The sequence below is a fragment of the Epinephelus fuscoguttatus genome, linkage group LG16, assembly GCF_011397635.1.
Source record: "Epinephelus fuscoguttatus linkage group LG16, E.fuscoguttatus.final_Chr_v1".
In the NCBI taxonomy this organism is placed as follows: domain Eukaryota; kingdom Metazoa; phylum Chordata; class Actinopteri; order Perciformes; family Serranidae; genus Epinephelus; species Epinephelus fuscoguttatus.
Window position 1 is genome coordinate 21,668,130 of NC_064767.1, and position 20,859 is coordinate 21,688,988.

Here is a 20,859-nt window from a genome sequence, read left to right on the forward strand (position 1 = left end):
GTGAGGGGGGGTGCTGCTGGTTAGTTAGGGGGCCCTTGGGTTCAGAGGTAATGATAGGTAATGACGGTGCAGAGGACACTTGGGATAATGATGGAGTAGCAAACTCTCCAGATGACTAGATGAAAGCCTTGAAGAGGGGGGCACACCTGGTCACACCTGCTGGGACAATGACAGGCCTAAAGGCTTTCACAGCATGTGCGTGCATCTGTGTGTTTGTATGTGTGTGTGTGTGTGTGTGTGTGTGTGTGTGTGTGTGTGTGTGTGTCTGTGAGTTCGTCTGAACCACTTGAAGAAGTATTGGAAAGTTCCAGACCTATTCCATTCCCTCCCCTTTCCATTGAAAACTGCTCATTAAATTGTCCTCTTGCTCCCCTATGCTCCTGTGGACAGGCTTTTGGCCCTCGCACAAATATGCACACAAACACACACACACACACACACACACACACTCTGATCCTTGGCTCCGAGTGTGAGAGTGACATCAGTGCTAGCCTTGAGGGCTGCAGGGAACACAGGAGAAGAATGTCTGAGAGAATAACTGCAGGGTTTATTGACTCCTTTCCCCTTCTCCAAATGATGGGATCTGTTTTCTTTGCCTCCACTATTCTCACTAACTCTTATCTCCTTCATACCTCCTAAGCTCCGCTCTACCTTTTTTTTTTTATATCATCTCCTTTGGCTTTATTTCCAGGTCTGCCTCCATCACAGCTAGACAAAGGAACAATAACGCCTGGAGCTCAAGCTGATAAGATAGACATGCAATTGGCATAATTAATGCCAAGGAACTCACAGTTCAGTCACATTTCTGGGGATGCCTTTGGGCAGTGTGTGGAGGTGCTTGTTACTGCAGCGCACCACAGTCTCCAGGCAAGTACATTCACTGGGACACTGGGGTCTGGGCACACAGCTCGACAGCTCCTCTTGGCCTGTGGTAAAAAAAAACAAACAGAGGAGATAGAGGCAAGTCAGACACCAGAGAGGAAGAGAAAGGAGGAATGACCAGGAGGAGAGGGAAGACATGGAGGACAGCCAAAAGCAGAGCATAAAAAGTAAAAGACAAAGCGAACCTAAAGGCAAGACAGTGCCAAAACAGCACAATCCTTCAAGCTGATGGTAAGGCATTGAGACAATGGAAAAAAAAAAAAGGAAGTGACAAATGTGAAGTGTAAAATAGGACAGAGAGAGAGGAGCCTCACTAATGTAATATCGACCAGCGAGAGCAAAGAATGGAAGCTGCCCGAGGCCCGAAGACAAGTCTAACATTCATTCAGGTGCAAATAGGCTGACTGGTCAATAAGGCAAACAGCTCAATAGCTCCACTCAGCCCGGCATCGACCAGCAGCTTAGGAACTGCTGAGCAGCAATCTATTCAGTAAACAAAAGAGTGGCACAATAGCGGTCATTATTTAAGATGATCTCAGACACTTTAAGCAGCTCTTGTTCATAACGTATTGTGGAGCGGAGTACAATGCGAAAATCTTCATCAGTCAGACCCAGACAGGTTAGTTTCACACATAGTGGAGGTCAGCCGCTATACTGAAGATGCTTATCTCCTTTCAAAGAGACAGATTACTTCATTTAAAGTGGAGAAGCTGCAACAAACGTTCAGATACGGTCTAAATAAGGACACACAGAAAGAGACACAAATCATGATAGCCGGTTAGACACATACCCTCCTCACAGCGGAAGTCAGGCAGAGCCACATCCTGCAGAGGGATCTCCTTGAGGAAGGCAGGGCGCTGGCAGCGAGGGTTACCCGTCACGATCTTCCTACTCCTCAGCCAGTCGCCGAGCCAGGCCAGCCGGCAGTCACAGTTGAAGGAGTTAGCCAGCAGGTTACTGGGAGAAAATGAGCATAAGAGAGGTTATAAGAGCGCTGAATCTTTTAAAAAGACGATTGAAGGCAGGCTCATGTGTATGCCAGGGCCTCACAGGGTGGAGAGAGTCTGCAGAGTGTCGAAGGCTCCGGGAGTGATTGTGGTCAGCTGGTTGTCGTAGAGCGACAGCAGACGGACGTTGTGCAACCCTGTGAAACTGTCGTTGTGGACGCAGCTGATCTTGTTGTTCCTCAGCATCCTAAGGAAGAAATAAATAAATCACCTTAAAAATTGTAGACATATCAACACAAATTTAAAGTGTGCGTATGTTTGCAGGGTGTCTACCGGTATCAGACAGTTAAATTTGATGCTTTTAAGACAATGTCGAGATAATTTTAAACCAAATTTAAGACAGACTTTTGGACAAATCATGTGTTTCTTATTAAAGCACTGCAGGTAAGTATAAAGGTAAGTGTAGATGTAATCCTGTGGGAATATGGTTACTAGAGTGAAGAAGGTTTTCTACATTTTGCCGACAGATAAGTGCAGGTTTGAAGCAAATATATAACATCCAAAATTTGGACTTTAACGCAGAAAAGTCTGACTCATTTTGACAAAAAGAAATCAGGATGAATGCATTAAATGAGATCAAATGTTTGTGGCGATTAAGACCTCACAAATTCAAATTTAAGACTTTAAAGACCTCATATTTATGAAACTAAATTTAAGACATTTCTAAAGCTTCTTAAGGATCTGCAGACGCCCTGGTTTGTGCTTCACTCACAGCATTCGCAGCCCCTCAAGGCCACGGAACATCCCACTTCGCACCGAGTCAATCTGATTGGCCGTGAGGTGAAGCTCATTGACGGACGATGCGCCTTCAAATGTCCCATCTTCGATCTCTGTGATCTTGTTGTTGCTAAGGTTACTGTGGGGAAAAAACACTGCTATTTAGGGAATGACTGTTAATGGTGAAGATAAAAAGTGAAATAAAAGTTTGACTCATTTTCACTTTTGACTCACATTTTCTTCAGCTGGGAAAGGCTCTTAAAAACTCCCGTTGCCTCCAGAGCGGTGATCTCATTGTTGTTAAGGCGGCTGTGGAGAAAAATTGAAAGACAAATTTAAGTATTCTCTGCTAACTCCATCTCGTATTCTTTTTAGCAGTGTGCAATTTCCCTGCTTGCTTACAGTTCAGTGGTGGATGCAGGGATGTGCTCAGGGATCTTGGTGAGCTTCAGGTTGGAGCAGTCCACCACGTTAGACTCACAGCGGCATTTAGGTGGACACACTGGATCACTGTTACAGGCATTGTTCAGACGGGTGTCCTCTGTACCTGAGTGGGATAAAATGCATACACACAAAATCACGTCAGCCTCCTTTCTATACCAGCACACTTTCCCATGATGCTCTGAATCACGCATAGGCTCCCACGGCTGTGTGTCAGTATTTTGTCTTGTTGTGATGTAAAAGGCGGCTTCCCTGACAAATCTGTAACCTTAGGCACGCTCAAGAACATCCTGCAGCACACCTACCATTCATAGGACAGAGGTGAATGGGTGAGCGCGAGGCAATGGAAGGGTGGCGGTGAGTTATTTTAAAGAGGTGATAGAACGGGAGCAGTGGGGTGAAAAGAACAGTAGCGGGGGAGATTGAGATAGGGATGCCAAAGAGGATTTGGACTGCCAGCTTTAGTGAAGCAGAGCACCCAAGAGAGAGCACAGGAAGCGTGCACAGACAGGTGGAGTCAAAGGGGAGGAGAGGGAGGTAACAAAAAAAAAAAAAGAAAAAAAGGAGGGCACAAGGGACATAAATGCATGCAGGAGAGAAAGGGAAGAGAGGGAAGCAGACAGACGAGAGAGAAATGAAAGGTGAGTGGTGGAGGTGCAGGGAGATGTCTGTCCTCATAGAGGAAGAGCAAAAATGAGGCAGCGAGGGGAGTGTGGGACGTTTTTCCCTGCACCTCCTCTGTCTATGAATAGACGTTACGTGCCAAAAAGCGTGCTGCCAGTTACATCATGGCTGCTCAATAATGGAGCAGCACTGGGAGCCACTTAGAACAGTGTGTGTGTGTGTGTGTGTCTCTGTGTCTGTGTATATGTGCGTGTAGAGCTTATGTGTGTGCATATGTTCCATTTAGAGGGAACAGCCCAGCGTTTTCTGTTAGGATATCGTTTTGTGTCCCGTTCCCTTCTCTCACATCGGTGCACCTCTTCGCCTGAAGTATGGAGGTGACGTCAGTGGGACAGCGTGGAGCACCCAGACCACAATCATGAGAAGGAAAACCTCAAACAACCAGGACAAAATCTTAGAGCTGAGTATCAAAAATCTGTCCAAATAAATGGAGCCGTATTTGAAACCATAACCTAACCCCAAACCCTCATCGTTGACTTTATTAGACTATGGTTGGACGGCAAAAGAGTGAGTTGCATACACAGAATCGACTTCCTAAGGCTTTTTCTGATGGTGTGTCACTTCTCAGTGTGGCTCAGTGGAGGGCGCAGATAGACGCAGTAATGCAGGTCATTAAGGAACTTTCCCTCTCTTGGCCAGACAACAGGAAAAGGCATTTCCTGCTACAGAGGAAGCAATGAAAGTACAGCTCGGCGCTTTGATCTTAAGGATGTAGAGGAGCCGGGGGAGATTGGTGAGCCTGAGTCATCGTCATCATTGCGAATGCGTGGTGGCGACACTTTTACTGTCAGCAGATTTAAACGAAACTGGAGAAAACGCAAGAGAAGAGGGATGAGGTTTTTCCCTCGCTGAGGCGCAAAGTGACTCATCGCTGGAGTTGTAGAAGTTCTCATAATTCCCCGCAGCTTGGTTCCTCATTATCAATGTATTATGGGATTCCCGTGCTGTCTGTGATTGTGTGTGTTGAGTGCGTGCGTGCGTGTGTTATCGTGGAGGCTTTTATTGTTATCATTCAGGGAGGGTGAAATTCTCATTAATCACATTTGGCTTTGATCTTCCTTCTGCTTACATAGTACTCCCATTTGTTCTCTAAGCCAGTGCAGGGCTTTATCTCAGCTTAGCACACAAAGACACATTAATTTACACACACGCACGCACACAGCCGTAGACACTGAATCACACATGCATCCGCACCACAAACACACGCACACATGGACAGAGTTCGACACACATCACTGCTCCTCCTAGTTATTTTCTTGGAAGTGCTCTTGTTAAGAGGTCCGGAAACATCCGCTGATAGGAATCTGGGTCCTCTGGTGGGCTTTATTTTCTTTAGCTTTTACTGATAGAAAGGACACACTTTCCTTCCCCTCTGTCCTTCTCCCCCTCCCTCCTTTTCTGCCCCTCTTGGTGAGTGACTGTCTGTGCTCATGCCAAAGCAAAGAGCCACTTCCTTTTGACTCTATCTGCTGAGACCGTTAGGAAAACAGAGCTGAGGAGAAACAGACGCTTTCACACGTCTATCCCATTAAAATGCGCACATAGGTCCAGTCACTCACAGGTCCAATTAGCTGCTGTCATATGTATACATACCTGAAGTGCCACTACCACCAGTAAGCAAATCTCAACTAATTTTACCCTTAAATGCTTAAAAAAAATCAGTGCAGATCATTTCCTCTGTTCATCCCACCATCATCCACATTAAAGGATGATTCTAGTTCATTTACAACTCAGGTGTTTTGTAGTTTTGCCCATTCAATCCAAGTGAAACGGAAGTTTGAGTGTCTTTAGCATCTGTACTGTGACGTATTTCCCAGTGAACCAGAACATTTGAGCAGCATACAGTTACAAGGGATTTAAACCCAATTATTCACCATTGATTGGACCGCTAAAAATTGGGCGGGTTTAGAGTTTAGTGGAGTTACAGCAGACTGTTGGATTGGAGCCACCCAGCAGCTCGGCACACACCTACCTCACTGATAGATCAGGAGGAGAACGAGGGAGAGATGAATGAGTTAGATGATGGGGCGACTGTGGCTCAGAGGACAGTGGGTAGTCCACTAATTGGAAGAATGGGTGTTTTGATTCCCGGCTCCTCCAGACCACATGCTGAAGTATCCTTAGGCAAGATATTGAACCCTAAATCGGTGTGTGAGTGTGTGTGAATGTTTAAGCTGAGTAGCAGCTTGTATGGTAGCTTCGGCCGCCAGTGTGTGAAAGTTACGTGTTGTGTTAAAGCACTTTGAGGAGTCTGAAGACTAGAAAGGCACTATACAAGACCAGGTCCACGTACCACAAATTAATGAATGAATTAGACCTCAGACCACCACTGCAGCTTCTGCAGTGATGCAGATGCTGTGCCAGACCATCGTGGTGAAGAGGGAGCTGAGCCTGAAGGCGAAGCTTTTGATTTACTGGTTCATCTACATCCCAACCCTCACCTATAGACATGAGCTCTGGGTAGTGACCGAAAGAATGAGATTGTGGATACAGGCGGCTGAAATGAGTTTCCTCCGTGGGGTGGCTGGAGCCTTAGAGATAAGGTAATGAGCTCGGATATCCGGAAGGAGCTTGGAGTAGAGCCGCTGCTCCTTCGCATTGAAAGGGGCAAGTTGAGATGATTCGGGCCTCCTGGGCGCCTCCACTTACAGGTGTTCCGGGCATGTCCCACTGGTAGGAGGCCCTAGGGTAGACCCAGAACACACTGGAGGGATTACAAATCTCATCTGGCCTGGGAACGCCTTGGGGTCCCCCAGGAGGAGCTGGAAAGTGTTGCTGGGGAGAGGGATGTCTGGGGTTCTTTGCTTGGCCTGCTGCCCCCGCGACAGTCCAGATAAGTGGATGAAAATGGATGGATGGATGGACCACTACACTATTTTGGAAATTAAAACTTAGGTTTGATCATTGAAAAGTGGGCGTGTCATAACAGTGAGGCTCCAACATTGTTACACCAATTGAATAGCATTATCCATCAGGGAGAGATGGACAAAGCCCATCATATGCTCCATGTAAGTTGTTGAGGCAGTCCAGTGTAAAATGCCTTGAGCATAATACGGAGCTGTCACAGAAACCACTTTCCTCAAGTGAATAAATTTCAGCCCGCAGCCCGTAACCACAGCAATGTGGGGAAACAAAGGCACACTGGTGTAGCATGCTGTTGTTAGCTTGCTGGCTAGCTCTGTGTGGCTAAAAATTGCAGACTGATTGATGGGTTGATGTCAAGATATTTGTTGAAATTGGTTCGTACTAGCACACGTCATACTGTTTTACAGGACGAGAACATGATTGGATTTTGACATAAGAATATAAAATAATTGATGTTTTTGCATATTATCAATTAGGTGCATAAAATGTCCAGCAATGTGATCTTAAAGGGTTAAAAAAGCATTTAATCTGGACTTTAAGGAGGTTAAACTAAACGTGAGCACAAATGTTCACAATGTTAATCCCTCATTGCGCAGGAAAATTGTTTGCACATAAAGATCGAATTTAAACTAGGTGGTTGGTTTGTAAACTGTGAATAAAAATTAAACAAGAGGCAGTTTGGGGAATAATTCTGTTTTTTTCCACATAAGTTTGGCTAACCTGTGACCTTTCTTTCCCCGTCTGACTTATTTTTAGTAACACGCCATGTTCCCTGCTCTCAGCGATTAACTTGCTGTATAAAATGCTGTTATTACCAAGAGGAATGATGGCAAAACTACAAAAATTAGACCCAAGTTGTAATAAACCGAAAAGATCCTTTAACCTGTGGGGGAGAGGTGCTTAAATGAACAGTAAGTAATGGAAAAAATGATGCCGCTACATGGCTGCGGGTGGATAATTAAAGAAAAGAGGGAGACAATGATAGGTGTGAACGTTTACAAGCACTCACCTGGGATGAAGTACTGCTCTTTGGCTGTGATGGGGAAAAGAAAGAGGGATTGATGTCAGTGAGAGCAGTCTGGCCTGCATAGCTGTGGTGTCGCTATGCTTCAGAACAGTCATATATAGAGTTTATATATGACAACACGTGAATAAAAAAGGTATATGACATTTAAACAGAGAAGCCGAGGACTGTCTCTGTGCATGACAATGTGAACTAGTAACGATGTTAAAAGGTGGTAAATATTTGGCTGTTGCTAAGGAAGAGTGACATGAGGGAAAGAGGGAGACAGTGTGAAAGAAAGAGAGAAGGAAAAAGACAAAAAAAAGGAAAAAAGAAAGAGAAAAGAAAGAGGAAAAACACATGGACTCCCTTCTTCAGCAGGTCTAGCCAAACAAATGAGGCTATAAAGAAGTGTGAAACCTCAGCAGTGCAGAGTGCCAGACAGCGTAGCACAGTGCATAAACACAATAGTGGGCAGAGAGTGGAGGGAGTGGGGATGGTGAGGCCCAGCTAGTGCAGTACAGAGGAGTGAGGGGATGTGAAGGAAACCTGAGCCTGGCAGGCAGGGAGAGCGATGAGTGGGCAAGGGGAGATGGAGGCTGAGATTGGCAGAGGGCAGAGGAATGGTGGGCACGTACAGAAACTCTAGCCCTTATACCAGCCTGGACTGGTGATCTCAGTCTGCTGCGGTTTGAATGTGAAACCAGACTCACAATGTGGTATTATGGAGGGGAAATGGAGAAACAGCGAACGATCCCTCTCTCCTTGGCCCCAAGTTCATCTGGGGAGATATTGATTGAGTAGCACTGGCACAGCAAATGATAGGCCGAATAAAACCTTTTGCCAGGAATGATCGCTCATTAAATGTGGTATGAGGTAGAGGGAACAATGCAGAGATAATAGCCACTCCCAGCGGAGAGAAAGAGAGACGGTAAGAGCAGAGCAGTGAGAGACAAGTGGAATAAAAACAACAAAGCCTGTCTGAGGGATAGAGAGAGCCCCAGAGAGATTTGGAGACAGCGACACAGAGCCAGCGGCCTACCGGAGCAGCGGAATTTCTTGCTCTTGATTTGTCCAATACGTTTGTTTGCGAGTCGGCGAGGGCTGGCACAGCGGGCACCGCTGGTCTCGATGGGGTTGGAGCGCAGGTAGTCTGCCAGCCACTTCAGGTTACAGTCACAAATAAAGGGGTTCTGGGCCAGGTGACTGGAGAACAGAGTGGGAGGGTTGGAAAACAGGAGAAGGTAAGAGAGGCAGACGTAAGAAGAAAGGGAAGAAAGAATGAGAGGGGGAAACATTAAAACTGATGGGATAAAGGCAAAGAAGGAAACATTAAAGGCTATATATTTAGACATCAGCGCGACGATTTACTGCAGACGTCCACCTGCAACCACTGAAACATGAGAAAATGCCTTTAAATCATTGTTTGCTAACATTAAGTTATATCGAAATTATATAATCTTATCAAGTTAAAAAAAAAAGAGACTGACATTTTAATGAATGCACTTCTTTGCTTTGTTGCCAAGAGTTAAATGAAAAGGTCAATACTACTAATAAATTAAATATGAGGTAACTGAAGGGTCTGCAACCAGGGATTCACGCTCAGCACATGGGGGAAGGTTCAGCTGGTTGCAATCTGCAGTCCTCATCATCAGATGCCACTAAATCCTACACACTGCTCCTTTAAGAGTTTGGTCACATATAATGCATCACATAATATAATAAAATGATAAGTAATAACATCAGTTTGATTACTTTATGTGATTTCTGCAGGCATTTGATATACTGTGCTGCACTGAGTTAACTTAATGATCATTTTGGAGTCAGCAGTTTGTGCTGCTGGTGATTTATATCGTGTTATACAGAGAGATGTTTCCAATATTTGGTCTATAAATTGAGTTGACAATAGATTAGAAACATCTCTCAGTATGATGCAACACAATTCAGTAGAAAGCGGCATCCAAAATGACCATGAAATTGAATCAACATCTCAAAAACATCACTTCAGTTTAAAGAGTGTGTGGTGCCATCCACATTATGCACATGTATTTTTACCTCTTCTTCAGAATGCAGGCAAAACAAGAAGCTTGTTTTAGACTGAGACCCTTCAACCCAGTGCCCTCTGTGTGTGTGTGTGTGTGTGTGTGTGTGTGTGTGTGTGTGTGTGTGTGTGTGTGTAGTGAGCTATCCATCATCTTCAACAGGTGTCTTGAATGCCTCGTATTTGCATATATGGATAACAATGTCACGCCGTGTGTTTCAGACATGGCAGACGCCACGGTGTGGGGTCCGTATCGATAACAGCATGTGGTTGCCTTGTTTATCGGAACAGGAAAAAAAAGGGAGACATTCATTTAGAGCGAATTGGTGCTGTCTGGGTAACGGTGGTGGAAGGAGTGGGTGTGGTGTGTTCTGCTTTTGATCTCGAATCTGGCCGCAGAAGCTGTGTGTGTCCGCGTGTTTGTGGAGATGATAGATTTACTCCCCTCTCCACCTCATGATTCCATTCCTGTGTTATTACACAGACCTGCGAGTAAACAACTCCTGTGTTGGCTCATGTTTTATGGTGACGACTCAGTATGTGTCAGAGCGTGTGCGGCAGCGTGTTTATTCGTGCGCGTTTGACTCACAGGGTCTGTATAGCTCGTAGCGAAGTGAAGGTGCCCTTGGCGAGGGTTTGGATCTTGTTGTCGTAGAGCGATAGCAGCGAGAGATTCTGCAGGTCCTGGAAGGCGTTGGCACGAACGCAGTGAATCTTATTGGCATTCAGCAACCTGAGGAGAAGGGGGAAGAAAAGGGAAACAAAGAAGTAGAGAAGGAGGAAAAGAGGGAGGGAAGCAGCCTGTCAGAGTTTCTTTATGTATTCATTCATTATGCATTCCATCTAGAAAACTATGCACAGGTACAAAGTTTATTTGAAGGTTATGACTCTTTTACTGAGTGGGAGTAAAGGATGCCTGGTATTCAGTGTACGTCTGCAGTGTATCAGCAGAGTGCGTGTGTGTTCTGCTTACAGCAGTTGCAGGGCGTAGAGGCCGTCAAACACTCCCTTGGGCAGGTCGGTGATCTTATTTCCATACAGCACGCTGGGAAATCACAACACACACTTGCTTAAGACACGGGAAATGACAACAGGGTGGATATTTATGCATATACGCACGCACAAACTCGGCTCGGGGCCACTTACAGGGAGTTAAGGGAGCGCAGGCCCTGGAAGGCATCAGGAGCTATCTCTGAGATCTGGTTGTTGCTCAGGTCTCTGCGTTGAAGAAGAAGGACAGAGAATTAGTCACGGAAATTAAAGTTTTGGGGCAAAGTCCTTTTCCTGTGGGAGGTTTGACCCCACTGGCACCTGGGTGTCACTCTCACAGGAAGGTGGGGTGGATGTAAGGGGCCCTCCTCGTCGCTGGCAAGCGAGGAGGAAGCAAATGTAGTGTGAGCTGGATGAAGACGAGTTCCAGCTCTCTCTCCCACATTTGATGGTGCGTCCCTTCAAGGGATTTGTTGAAATGGAGCGGGCTGGAGTCTCGTAGCCAATCAAAACATTTACTTGTGTTATTTGTGGCCTATCAAGCAGCCCTGTGTTGTATCATGGTGAGTGTGTGTGAGTAAAAATGGGGTGCGGGGCTGAAATCCAAAGCGAAATACAGTAGACTGCCTCTGAACATAGCTGTTGTTAATAGGATCCACAGGCCTCTCCCCACAGGATAACCACTAAGCCTGTGTGTCTATGTGTTTATGTGTCTGTGTGTGTGTGTGTGTGTAAATGCAACGATAAATGAGGAACAGTGGGACAGAAAGAGAGAAAGACAGATGGAGAGAGAGAGTTAATGGAGTATGTGGACTGAACTCCAGTCGACTGGATACCTTTGAAGGAAAATCATCATGTGGTGAAGAAGAGGGATATTTTCTCATTTGGGGGTAACAGTTAAATAAGTACCCATTTGTCTTCTTGCAAAGGACTGAGGTTTCCTGGAAATGAAAACGCGGCGAAGTAGCCAACATCTGCACTGGTGTGTGTCTGTAAACTCAGACACTGGTGTGTTTGTGTATGTGTCGGTGTTTGAGTGCTGTTACTGCATCCCCGTCTTAAGGAGCGGTTCATGTGTAGGTCATCCAAACTGGGACAAGGTGAAAGAGAATGTGTGTGGTGAGCAGTTACTGGGAGAGAAGGACGTGCAGGGACAGGAGAGGCATTGCACACATACCTCCACAAATAAACAAATACACACACACACATACCCAAAAGCCTATATATAACCTTATCTCACCTAATGTTGCCTTACAATCAAATATTTCACCATTTCCCGTACATAACCTGCCACTATATATATATAAAACCTACACGTGAACATCTGCAGAGCCAGACCCAGGAGAGCGAACATATTCATCATGATGTATCGATGCTGTCGACGCACAGTGTGCACTGAGGGTGCTGGACAGGCTGGGCCAGGCAGGGCACACAGCCAGCTGAATCAACAGTGACACTGAGGGTCAACACAGACATGCGGCCATGCATTGTTGTTACTAAATGCAGGATCAGCAGCAGTAGCAACAGTAGCCGGTCATGTCTGTGTAGAGGACCAGATGGAAGAGAGTGACACATCCTCACTGCCATTAAATCAGGTTTGTACAGTATATGATGTACGACAGCCACAAAAAGGGTTACATTTTTTATTCATAATGATGTTGCAAACCTTCCCAAAACACCTTACTTGTGTGTTTTATATTGCTTGATTGATTATCACTACAAAAAGACAGCTTATTAAAATTTTCCCATACAGTTTATTTAAGTTTAATCTAGTTTGGAAATCAAAGTATCCATGAAGAATATAACTTCTGCGTCAAATTCAAAAAGTGAATGGAAAAGCACTCCAATTTGACTTTTTAATGCTGCCACACAGACGTTTTGGGCAAGCCACCCTTCTTCTGCCTGTATTCTGGTGATTTCACAAACAATATACACAGGTGGGGTTAATTATAGGTGACCACGACCGACACAATGGGTGTCTGGGTTGAAACATCTGTGTGGCAATGTGCTGTCGTAGTGTTTACTTTTTTCTAAGATGCAATATCCAGTCTGATCTTGAGCTGAGCACATTGTGTCTTACTTGTATCATTGTGTATTGTTCAATATGCACAAGGATAAATGATGATCTGATGTTTGTAACAATAGCACTTACAAAACTCTGCTTTTATCGAAGAACAACTACATTGCCAAAAGACAGATAAACTTTGGCTCATGGGTTAAGATTAGATTTATATTTTAATTAGAGTTTTATTTACTTTGATGTGAAACCAAACCTGGTTGAGTCAATATGACACAGTGGCGTGCAAAAGTTCGGGCACCCAAAGACATCTGAGCTCTAAGACAACTGTTACCATGATGTCAGACCTGAATTAGCTTGTTAGGACCATGGCTTGCTCACAATCATCGTGCTGAAAGGCCAGGCGATGCAAATTTCAAAGCTTTATAAATACTCTCACTCCTGAAACCTTGTCCCAACAATCAGCAGCCATGGGCTCCTCTAAACAGCTGCCTAGCACTCAAAACTAAAATAACTGATGCCCACAAAGCAGGAGAAGACTGTTAGAAGATAGCAAAGTGTTTTCAGGTAGCTGTTTCCTCAGTTCGTAATGTAATTAAGAAATGGCAGCTAACAGGAACTGTGGGGGTCAAGTTTAGGTCTGGAAGACCAAGAAAACTTTCTGAGAGAGCTGCTAGTAGGCTGGCTAAATCAAAACCGCTGTTTGACTGTAAAATCTGCAGGAAGATTTATCAGAATCTCTAGTGGTGGTGCACTGTTCTACTGTGACCTTTATGGAAGAGTCATCAGAAGAAAACCTTTCCTCAGAGTCAGAAGTTTGCAAAGGAACATCTAAACAAGATGATGCTTTTTGGAAACAAATCAAAAAGTTAAAATAGAACTTTTGGATGCAATGAGCAGAGGTATGTTTGGAGAAAAAAAAGGGTGCAGAATTTCATAAATATAACACCTGCCCAGCTGTCAAAGATGGGGATGGATCAATCATGCGTTGGGCTTGTGTTGCAGCCAGTGGCACAGGGAACATTTCACAGGTAGAGAGATGGATTAATAGATTCAGTTAAATTCCAGCAAATTCCTGAAGCAAACATCAAAACCATCTGTAAGAAAGCTGAGGGTGAGGAGAGGATGGCTTCTACAACAGGACCATGATCCCAAACACACCTCGAAATTCACAATGGGCTACCTCAAGAGGTGCAAGCTGAAGGTTCTGCCATGGCCTTCACACTCCCTCGACCTAAACCTGGCTGAAGAATCTCACAGAGCTAGAAGCCTTTTGCAGGAAGACAGGGTGAAAATCTCCCAAACATGAACACGAACAGAAAGACTCTTAGCTGGTTATAAAAAGGGTTTAGATGTTGTGGTACTTGCCAAGGGGGGCGCTACTAAGCACTGACCATACAGGGTGCCCAAACTTTTGCTTCAAGCCCTTTTCCTTTCCTCCTTTCCTCCTTGCTTATAATATTGAAGAAATGTGCCATCTTTAATTTTGTGCCTTTTGAAGATCAGTTCATCTTGTAATTACTTAACTAGGCACAGTAAACAAAATTTTGCCCAACTTTTGCATGCCACAGTACAAGTGTTTTGTTCACATAGTGACAAAAAGAAAAGAATTTTTGTATTTAGTTTTGTGCAGCGTCCGGGAAGCTACAATAAGACATCAGTTGCTCCACTTAGCTCCAAGGACAGCTTGTTAATATTTGGATTTGTTGAATCTGTCAAACTGCCATCGAATCTGGTTTCTATATATGCAATGAAAAACCACAAAAGTTTGTACCAAACTCAATAAAAAGTAATGACCCTTTTTTTGTAACAATAAAACTTACTCTAACACTTAATTTAGTTTGAGGGTTTCCTTCTAACAGAGAAACCTGACCGAGGAAAGTCCTCACTGTTCACAATTATTATCAACTTATTGTGATGAAATATGTATATTTTCATGCAAGTAATTATTAATTAGCTTGAGATTTGGGGCTGCAATGACACAACAGATGCTTCGGCTCAGCTGCTCTGTATTAACCTCATTCGAACTTTAAACAGTCCCTGGAGTTGGATGATAAAACGGCGAGGAATCCTTTAAGAAGGGCAGAGAAACTCCCTGACCTTCCACTTCCTCCGTCTCCCTGCTGCTATGTCGGTCAGGCCTGGTGGTGTTGGAGTTATGGGTTTGGCCGACTGGTGTGTGCTGGCTGCGTGACCGGACAGTCTCAGCTGCCATCCTGTCACTGTTCGCTCCCAGAGAGAGCGAAGCCTCAGCCCTCATTCCAGCTCACTCTCCGTCCCCTCATCATCATCCCAGCCGCAGTTTACAGTTTGCCCACGCAGGCACAACACACACACACACACACACACACACACACACACACACACACACACACACACACACACACACACACACTCAGACTGGACACAACACTAGCCAGGGGAATACCAGCACACAGCAATGAAAGATGAGAGCTGTTATTATGCTCATGTAGCATCTGAGTGCTTGCTTTCCATGCCACCCCAAGTCTGAGAACACGAATATGTTCTTTAGGCGCAGACAAAATAAATACTTCATGCTCCTTAGCAGTGGAATGAGAAGACTGGCATTTGTCGCTTCTTTTTCCAGCCCTCAACTTCTTGTTCTCATCTGTATTATTTAGCCTTGAGGTGAGTGTTCTGCTGTACTTACATCCTACGCAGCTTCTTGTAGGGAGAGAAGGCTCCGGGAGGAACAGACTTAATCCCATTCTGCTCCAGACGTCTAGAGAAAAGAGGTGAAAAGAGGAGAGGAGAAAAGAGGAGATATCATCAGTTAAGCAAACAATAGATTTCTCCATGGTTACATTGTTGAGTAATCCTCCCATTACCTCTGACCCTTGGTGATTGGCCTGATTATATTAGCGGAGATCTATTTCCCAGCTGTAATAGGTCCAGGCATGTTGGAGTCATAACATCCTCAGAACCAATAAACAGTCTGAATGCTAAAGTGCTGTGGAAAAGGACTGGAGGGGAAAAGGCTCCGTCTCGGTTTGTGTGAGGGTGTTAAGGCCTTCGACTAAAAGTAATATTTCTTCTTGGTACAACATTTACAGTCTCCAGCACTTGTGTTCTCATATGAGATCCTGAAATCAATAATGATCTCACTTGTTCTTGTGAAATTTGTCTTCATCCTCTGGGTGTCTGCAAAGTGTCAGCTGAAACCTCCGCAGCGTGGTGAAATATGACTTCTTTTAGTTTACTTTTCCCTGTGAGCCTAAGAGCTGCCGAGGCACAGTCTGACAAAATCTGATCTTTATAAAACAACTGACAAAGAATGAAATAAACACAAACACAAACTTGGTCATTTCGAAAGGAACAGTTACAAACTCTAATCAGTCTCAGATGGTCCCGGGGAACCAGACATCACAAAACCCCATTAGTGTGGGCATGCATGTCTGTGTGTTTCTGTGCCGGCTGCTACTTAGGACCCAGCTCAGTCCCAGACCAATTCCCTGGTGTATCTGGCAGAGGGTTGTTTATCTGCAGGTCACTTCACAGCTTTTAAAACTGTCCTTAACAAGGCTTAGCAGGGCCCAGAGGGAGCCAGCTGTGGGCCTGTCTGTTTGTCCTACCATGCGGAGGAACTGGCTGCAGAACAGGAGGCATGGGCCTGCGCGAGGTGTGGTAGTCCAGTGGCTACGATGGAATCTAAAGATTATTATAATGCGATTTGTCACCGCAGGAGAAATGAGAAATATGTCAAAATCTGCAAAACTGCTTGGCAAACAGAATGTTGTTGATAGATTTAACCATGACTCTCTTAAGTGTGTGATTTCTTGGCTCGGGATCAATTCCACATGATTTAATTATTCTTTCAGAGACATGTCAGATTTATTACACCCCTCTTAGGCCTCCTGCGTCGCTATGTTTATGTCTATTCACAGGGGGTAAATGTTTTGTTAGACTTTCACCACAGCCACTTAACAGTTTTGAGTTTCCAAATCTTTCAATCAGGGATCTTTACCCTTCAAAAGAGTGGCCTACATTTATGGAGCGATATAAGAGCGTAATTGACATTCTTAGGATAGCAGTGATTCCAGACCACAGATTCCTGCGGTGAGCATGCTCTCTCTGTCTGTTTTTGTCTGCCTGTCCCAATGTGTCCGTGGATTTACAGCGGAGTGACAGCGCTGTGGTTCCTCTGCCCTCACCATGCGGCAGAGTGCTGGGCCAAGTGGCTTTAGCGCCTTCTCTCATCAACCAGTCTGTCTGACTGGTCCAAACCAGTCTGGCACTCTACATGCTGTTTGCATGTGTCTCAGCGCCTACATGCTGTGGCACTCCGGTGTGTGTCAGCATGTAACAAAACCCTCCGAGCCAGACAAGGGCACACAATGCTGTCTGACAACTTTTTAGCCTCCACGCTGTCGCCACTTGCAGATCGATATGTGCAAGCGACTTAATCCCTCCAATCAACAAAGAAGCTGCTTTGTCCAATCGGCAGAGAAGAAAGAAACAATCTCTCGGAGTCGCCTTCGGGCGGACAATCAATGGTTCCCATCCAATTTGTCAGGCAGAACATTTGTATGTGTGTCTGTCTGTGTGTGAGCTGGTGTTTGTGTCAGCCCAATCAATGGTCCTCATCCTTTTCATTAGGGTCTGAGCATGGTTTTCATTAAGGGGAAACACATTACGCCTTTGGGTATTCACCCAGTGCGTGCGTGAGTCAGAAATGGATGGCAGGACTGCAGCAGCGGATGAAAGGCGGTGGGGGGAGAATTTTTATGGCAGAGTTCAGTCACTGCAGACAGAGACTATGGTGCATAATAATCTGTTGTGGTAGTGTTTAGGCTAACTGGGCCTGGTCTCACAAGAGAGGAGTACAGAAACCAGCTCACATCCCCACAGCCATAAACACAACACTGGCATTCATTAGGGGAGAGCAGGGCAGGGAGGTTGCAGTTCTCCGATTTGTACATAATGAGAGCAGCATGTGTGTGTTTGTGTGTGTATGTGAGTTTCCGAGTGCCTCATTAACAAGGCATTAGGCTGGCCTTGATACCCAGCAGCCCGCCTTGCTGTAATTGAAACTGATTTTATAATGAACTTCAAGCACAGATCAAACCTGCTGCACCAAATTACTGAGCGGAGTCCCCTGCCCCCCATCCTTCTTTTATTCCTTCAGCGCGGATCTGCCTCCTCGAACCCGCCTGTGGTGCTCTGGCAAGCCGGGAAAGACAGAGAGAAATGCGGAGGAGGAAAAAAAAAAAATCAAGAGAGGAGGAGAAAAAGTGAAGGAAAGAGCGTTGTGGGAATATAACCTGAAAGGTAAGGCTCTGATGGGCAGGACAGGAGGAATGCACATGATATAAGCCAGTTCTTCACCCTGGTCTTGTAAACGATGAATCAGAACATAGTAGACTTTATTAGTGGGACGTGGTTAAGCACCAATTAGATGTGAAGGGCAGGGAGACTTTAAAAATGTCTTTACTCATCTGCTGTGCAGAGAGAATCTACCGTCTATAAAACCTGTGCATGGTAGAGCTATCTTTCCCCGCTCTCCCGTTACTGCTGCTCGCTGGTTATTGGGCTCATAGATCACACCAGGCTCTATGAGAAACTCCAGTTGTGGAACATTACAGCTACAGGGCATGCCGAAGAGGTCTATAAACCACAAAACATGGCAAAAACTGAGAGGCAAGGGTGAAGCTTAATTATTTACATTTCAAAAGTCAATACGCAGGATGTGTGAGGATCTCTTAATTTCTTGGGTGGTCATTCATATAGACAAGAACACACACAGAAGTGTGGACTGTGTGTCCAAAATAGGGAATTGAGCACACCACCGACTGCACTAGAAATGGGTCAGGGTTGTTGGGGAACATGGGATCTGTGACTTCCATATAACTGGGTATTTATAAACAGACCCCATGGGGAGCAGGAGACCTAGAAACTTGCTGTGTCCTCCTAACTACACACATGCTCCTTGGAAGAACATGCAACGCGACCGCTGGATTTCTCTCTTCATCCTCCTTCACCGTGCATAAATCACGCCGTCGCAGTACCATTTCATGCAGACTTCTGCCGAGGGCATTAAACCCCTGATAAAGTGAGTAAAAGCACTACCTTGAAAAGTCTAGCCGAGCATTCCCGGGAATTACGGTAGGCTGATAGCATGTGGGCCGTAAACAGTTAATGCTCAGACAGATGTTAGAGCACTGATAAACCGAGGGAGGGATGTTAGCAAAGCGCTCGCATGCTTCACAGCCATCTGAGCCGATAAGAGCATGCAGCTTCAGTCTTAAGTCTGCTCTAAATCTGCATGTGTCTCAATGTACAGCAAATGGATGAATGTCTCCCTGCCAGGTGATGCATGGTGAGAAAAGCAAGCCAGAGCAGCATATGTACATAAAACATGCATGCTTAAATCCTCTCAGCCTTGTTAAACCCCTGCATGAACATACACAGATACATATGGAAACACATCTTTAATGCATACACTCAAACAAGTGCCCTGCTGTGCCATGCTTCAAAGAACAATGCAGCTGTGGATGTTCCTGCATCTCTTTGCTGTAGGTCTGCTGCTCAGGTTTCACTGTACTGAACAATCTAAACTTCCTAAATACAACAGATCTGACGGTCATCTGCTGTATGAAATCTGACCAAAATCTGATCTACACTGAGCTGAAAGACTGTTGCATCTGATTTTGTCTGCAAATCTGGACCCCCCCTTTTTTTTTTAACCTAAATTGGCCTTCGTTGACTTCTTTAACTGTTCTCTTAGAAATAAGGGTTCCTCCTGAGGGGCTGAGAAGAACCCAGAACTGCTGCTGAAGAATCCTGTTTTGGAGAAAGCATCTTTCAAGAACTCTTTGTATAACTAAGGATCCATTACGAACCCATCCATCCATTTTCTAACTGCTTATCCTCTTGAGGGTTGCGGGGGGGCTGGAGCCTATCCCAGCTGACATTGGGCGAGAGGCAGGGTACACCCTGGACAGGTCACCAGACTATCGCAGGGCTGACACATAGAGACAGACAACCATTCACACTCACATTCACACCTATGGACAATTTAGAGTTATCAATTAACCTAATCCCCAATCTGTGGGAGGAAGCCGGAGCGCCCGGAGAGAACCCACGCTGACATGGGGAGAACATGCAAACTCCACACAGAAGGGCTCCCACACCCGGGATCAAACCGGGAACCCTCTTGCTGTGAGGCGACAGTGCTAAGCACCACACCACCGTGCCGCCCCTCCATTACGAACCCTTTTAATCCAAAGAACCCTTTTGGAAGAAAGTCCAAGAAAGTCCTTCCAAGATTTTTGACAGTACAGGTGCTAAAAAAATCCTCACCCTAAAATATTAAAATGTTTACACATTACAAATGGTATTTTTAAATGGAGATTTATGTATCCACATAATCATTCATTTTGGTATAGTTGATATTTTCATTTTATGACATGGTCTGATGAAATTCTATTTTTTACAGGTACCCAGTACTTGGCATTTTCTAATCTGTTCTGATTTGGGACTGAGTTAAGATTCCCAACCCTACCAGGGTTTCCCACACATTAATTTGTTTGTGGCGGCCCGCCATGATATCAACATCTGGCGCCACATATTGATTTTTTTATTTTTGGAGCTGGACCATTATTAGGAGCACCATTGTAAAAAATATACCGTTCTTACTCATTGCACCACAGTCTTGTGTCGCAAAGTGTACTCTGGGCACAAACGGAGCAGCAGAACACCAGGTGCAGTGAAGGTGAAACTTAACCATTTGTTGCACATCAAGGCCCCAATCACACAGAAAGTGTTTTAGCAGCTGGAGGTGCCTTTTTGTAATTGTTCTGAAAGAGCATGAAGCTTTTTGCTCGTGGTTTTTACACTGCGAATGTTGCTTTTTCAACTCCTCCTTGAAAAAACTCTTTTTTTGCTTTCAACTCAAAGCAGAAAAATGCCCCACATCATGTCTTTTTCATTATCTTTTTTCCCCATTGTTCAATCGGATGATTTGAGAAGCGGCAGGTCTTCTGTGATAGTAATGACAACATGTTTACAGTTGGTAAACAATGGAGGAGAATCTGCTGGTAGCACTTGCTGGATACCCAGAGCTACACGGCCCGACGATAGACAGCAGGATGTCAAACTGCCCCAGAGACATCCCAAATATGCCTGGGAACGGCCATCATGGAGGCAAAGCTCAGGACCAACTGTTGGTACTCCCCCTTACCCCAGAAGCCAA

The 20,859-nt window shown here is 45.1% G+C and overlaps 1 protein-coding gene across 4 annotated transcripts in view; it reads right to left on the reverse strand.

The window, feature by feature from the left end:
- slit1a (slit homolog 1a (Drosophila)) overlaps positions 1-20,859 on the reverse strand; it is a 111,004-nt gene that overhangs the window by 20,701 nt on the left and 69,444 nt on the right. For 2 of the 4 annotated variants that reach the window (XM_049601405.1, XM_049601407.1), the window contains exons 10-21: positions 15,319-15,390; positions 10,787-10,858; positions 10,614-10,685; positions 10,230-10,373; positions 8,642-8,805; positions 7,606-7,629; positions 3,009-3,153; positions 2,841-2,915; positions 2,602-2,745; positions 1,933-2,076; positions 1,673-1,839; positions 791-926 (exon numbers count right to left, since the gene is read on the reverse strand). In XM_049601405.1, coding sequence (XP_049457362.1) covers positions 791-926; positions 1,673-1,839; positions 1,933-2,076; positions 2,602-2,745; positions 2,841-2,915; positions 3,009-3,153; positions 7,606-7,629; positions 8,642-8,805; positions 10,230-10,373; positions 10,614-10,685; positions 10,787-10,858; positions 15,319-15,390 — 1,359 coding nt within the window. The remainder of the gene's footprint in view (positions 1-790; positions 927-1,672; positions 1,840-1,932; positions 2,077-2,601; positions 2,746-2,840; positions 2,916-3,008; positions 3,154-7,605; positions 7,630-8,641; positions 8,806-10,229; positions 10,374-10,613; positions 10,686-10,786; positions 10,859-15,318; positions 15,391-20,859) is intronic. The other 2 variants (XM_049601406.1, XM_049601408.1) reach the window with 1 other exon arrangement.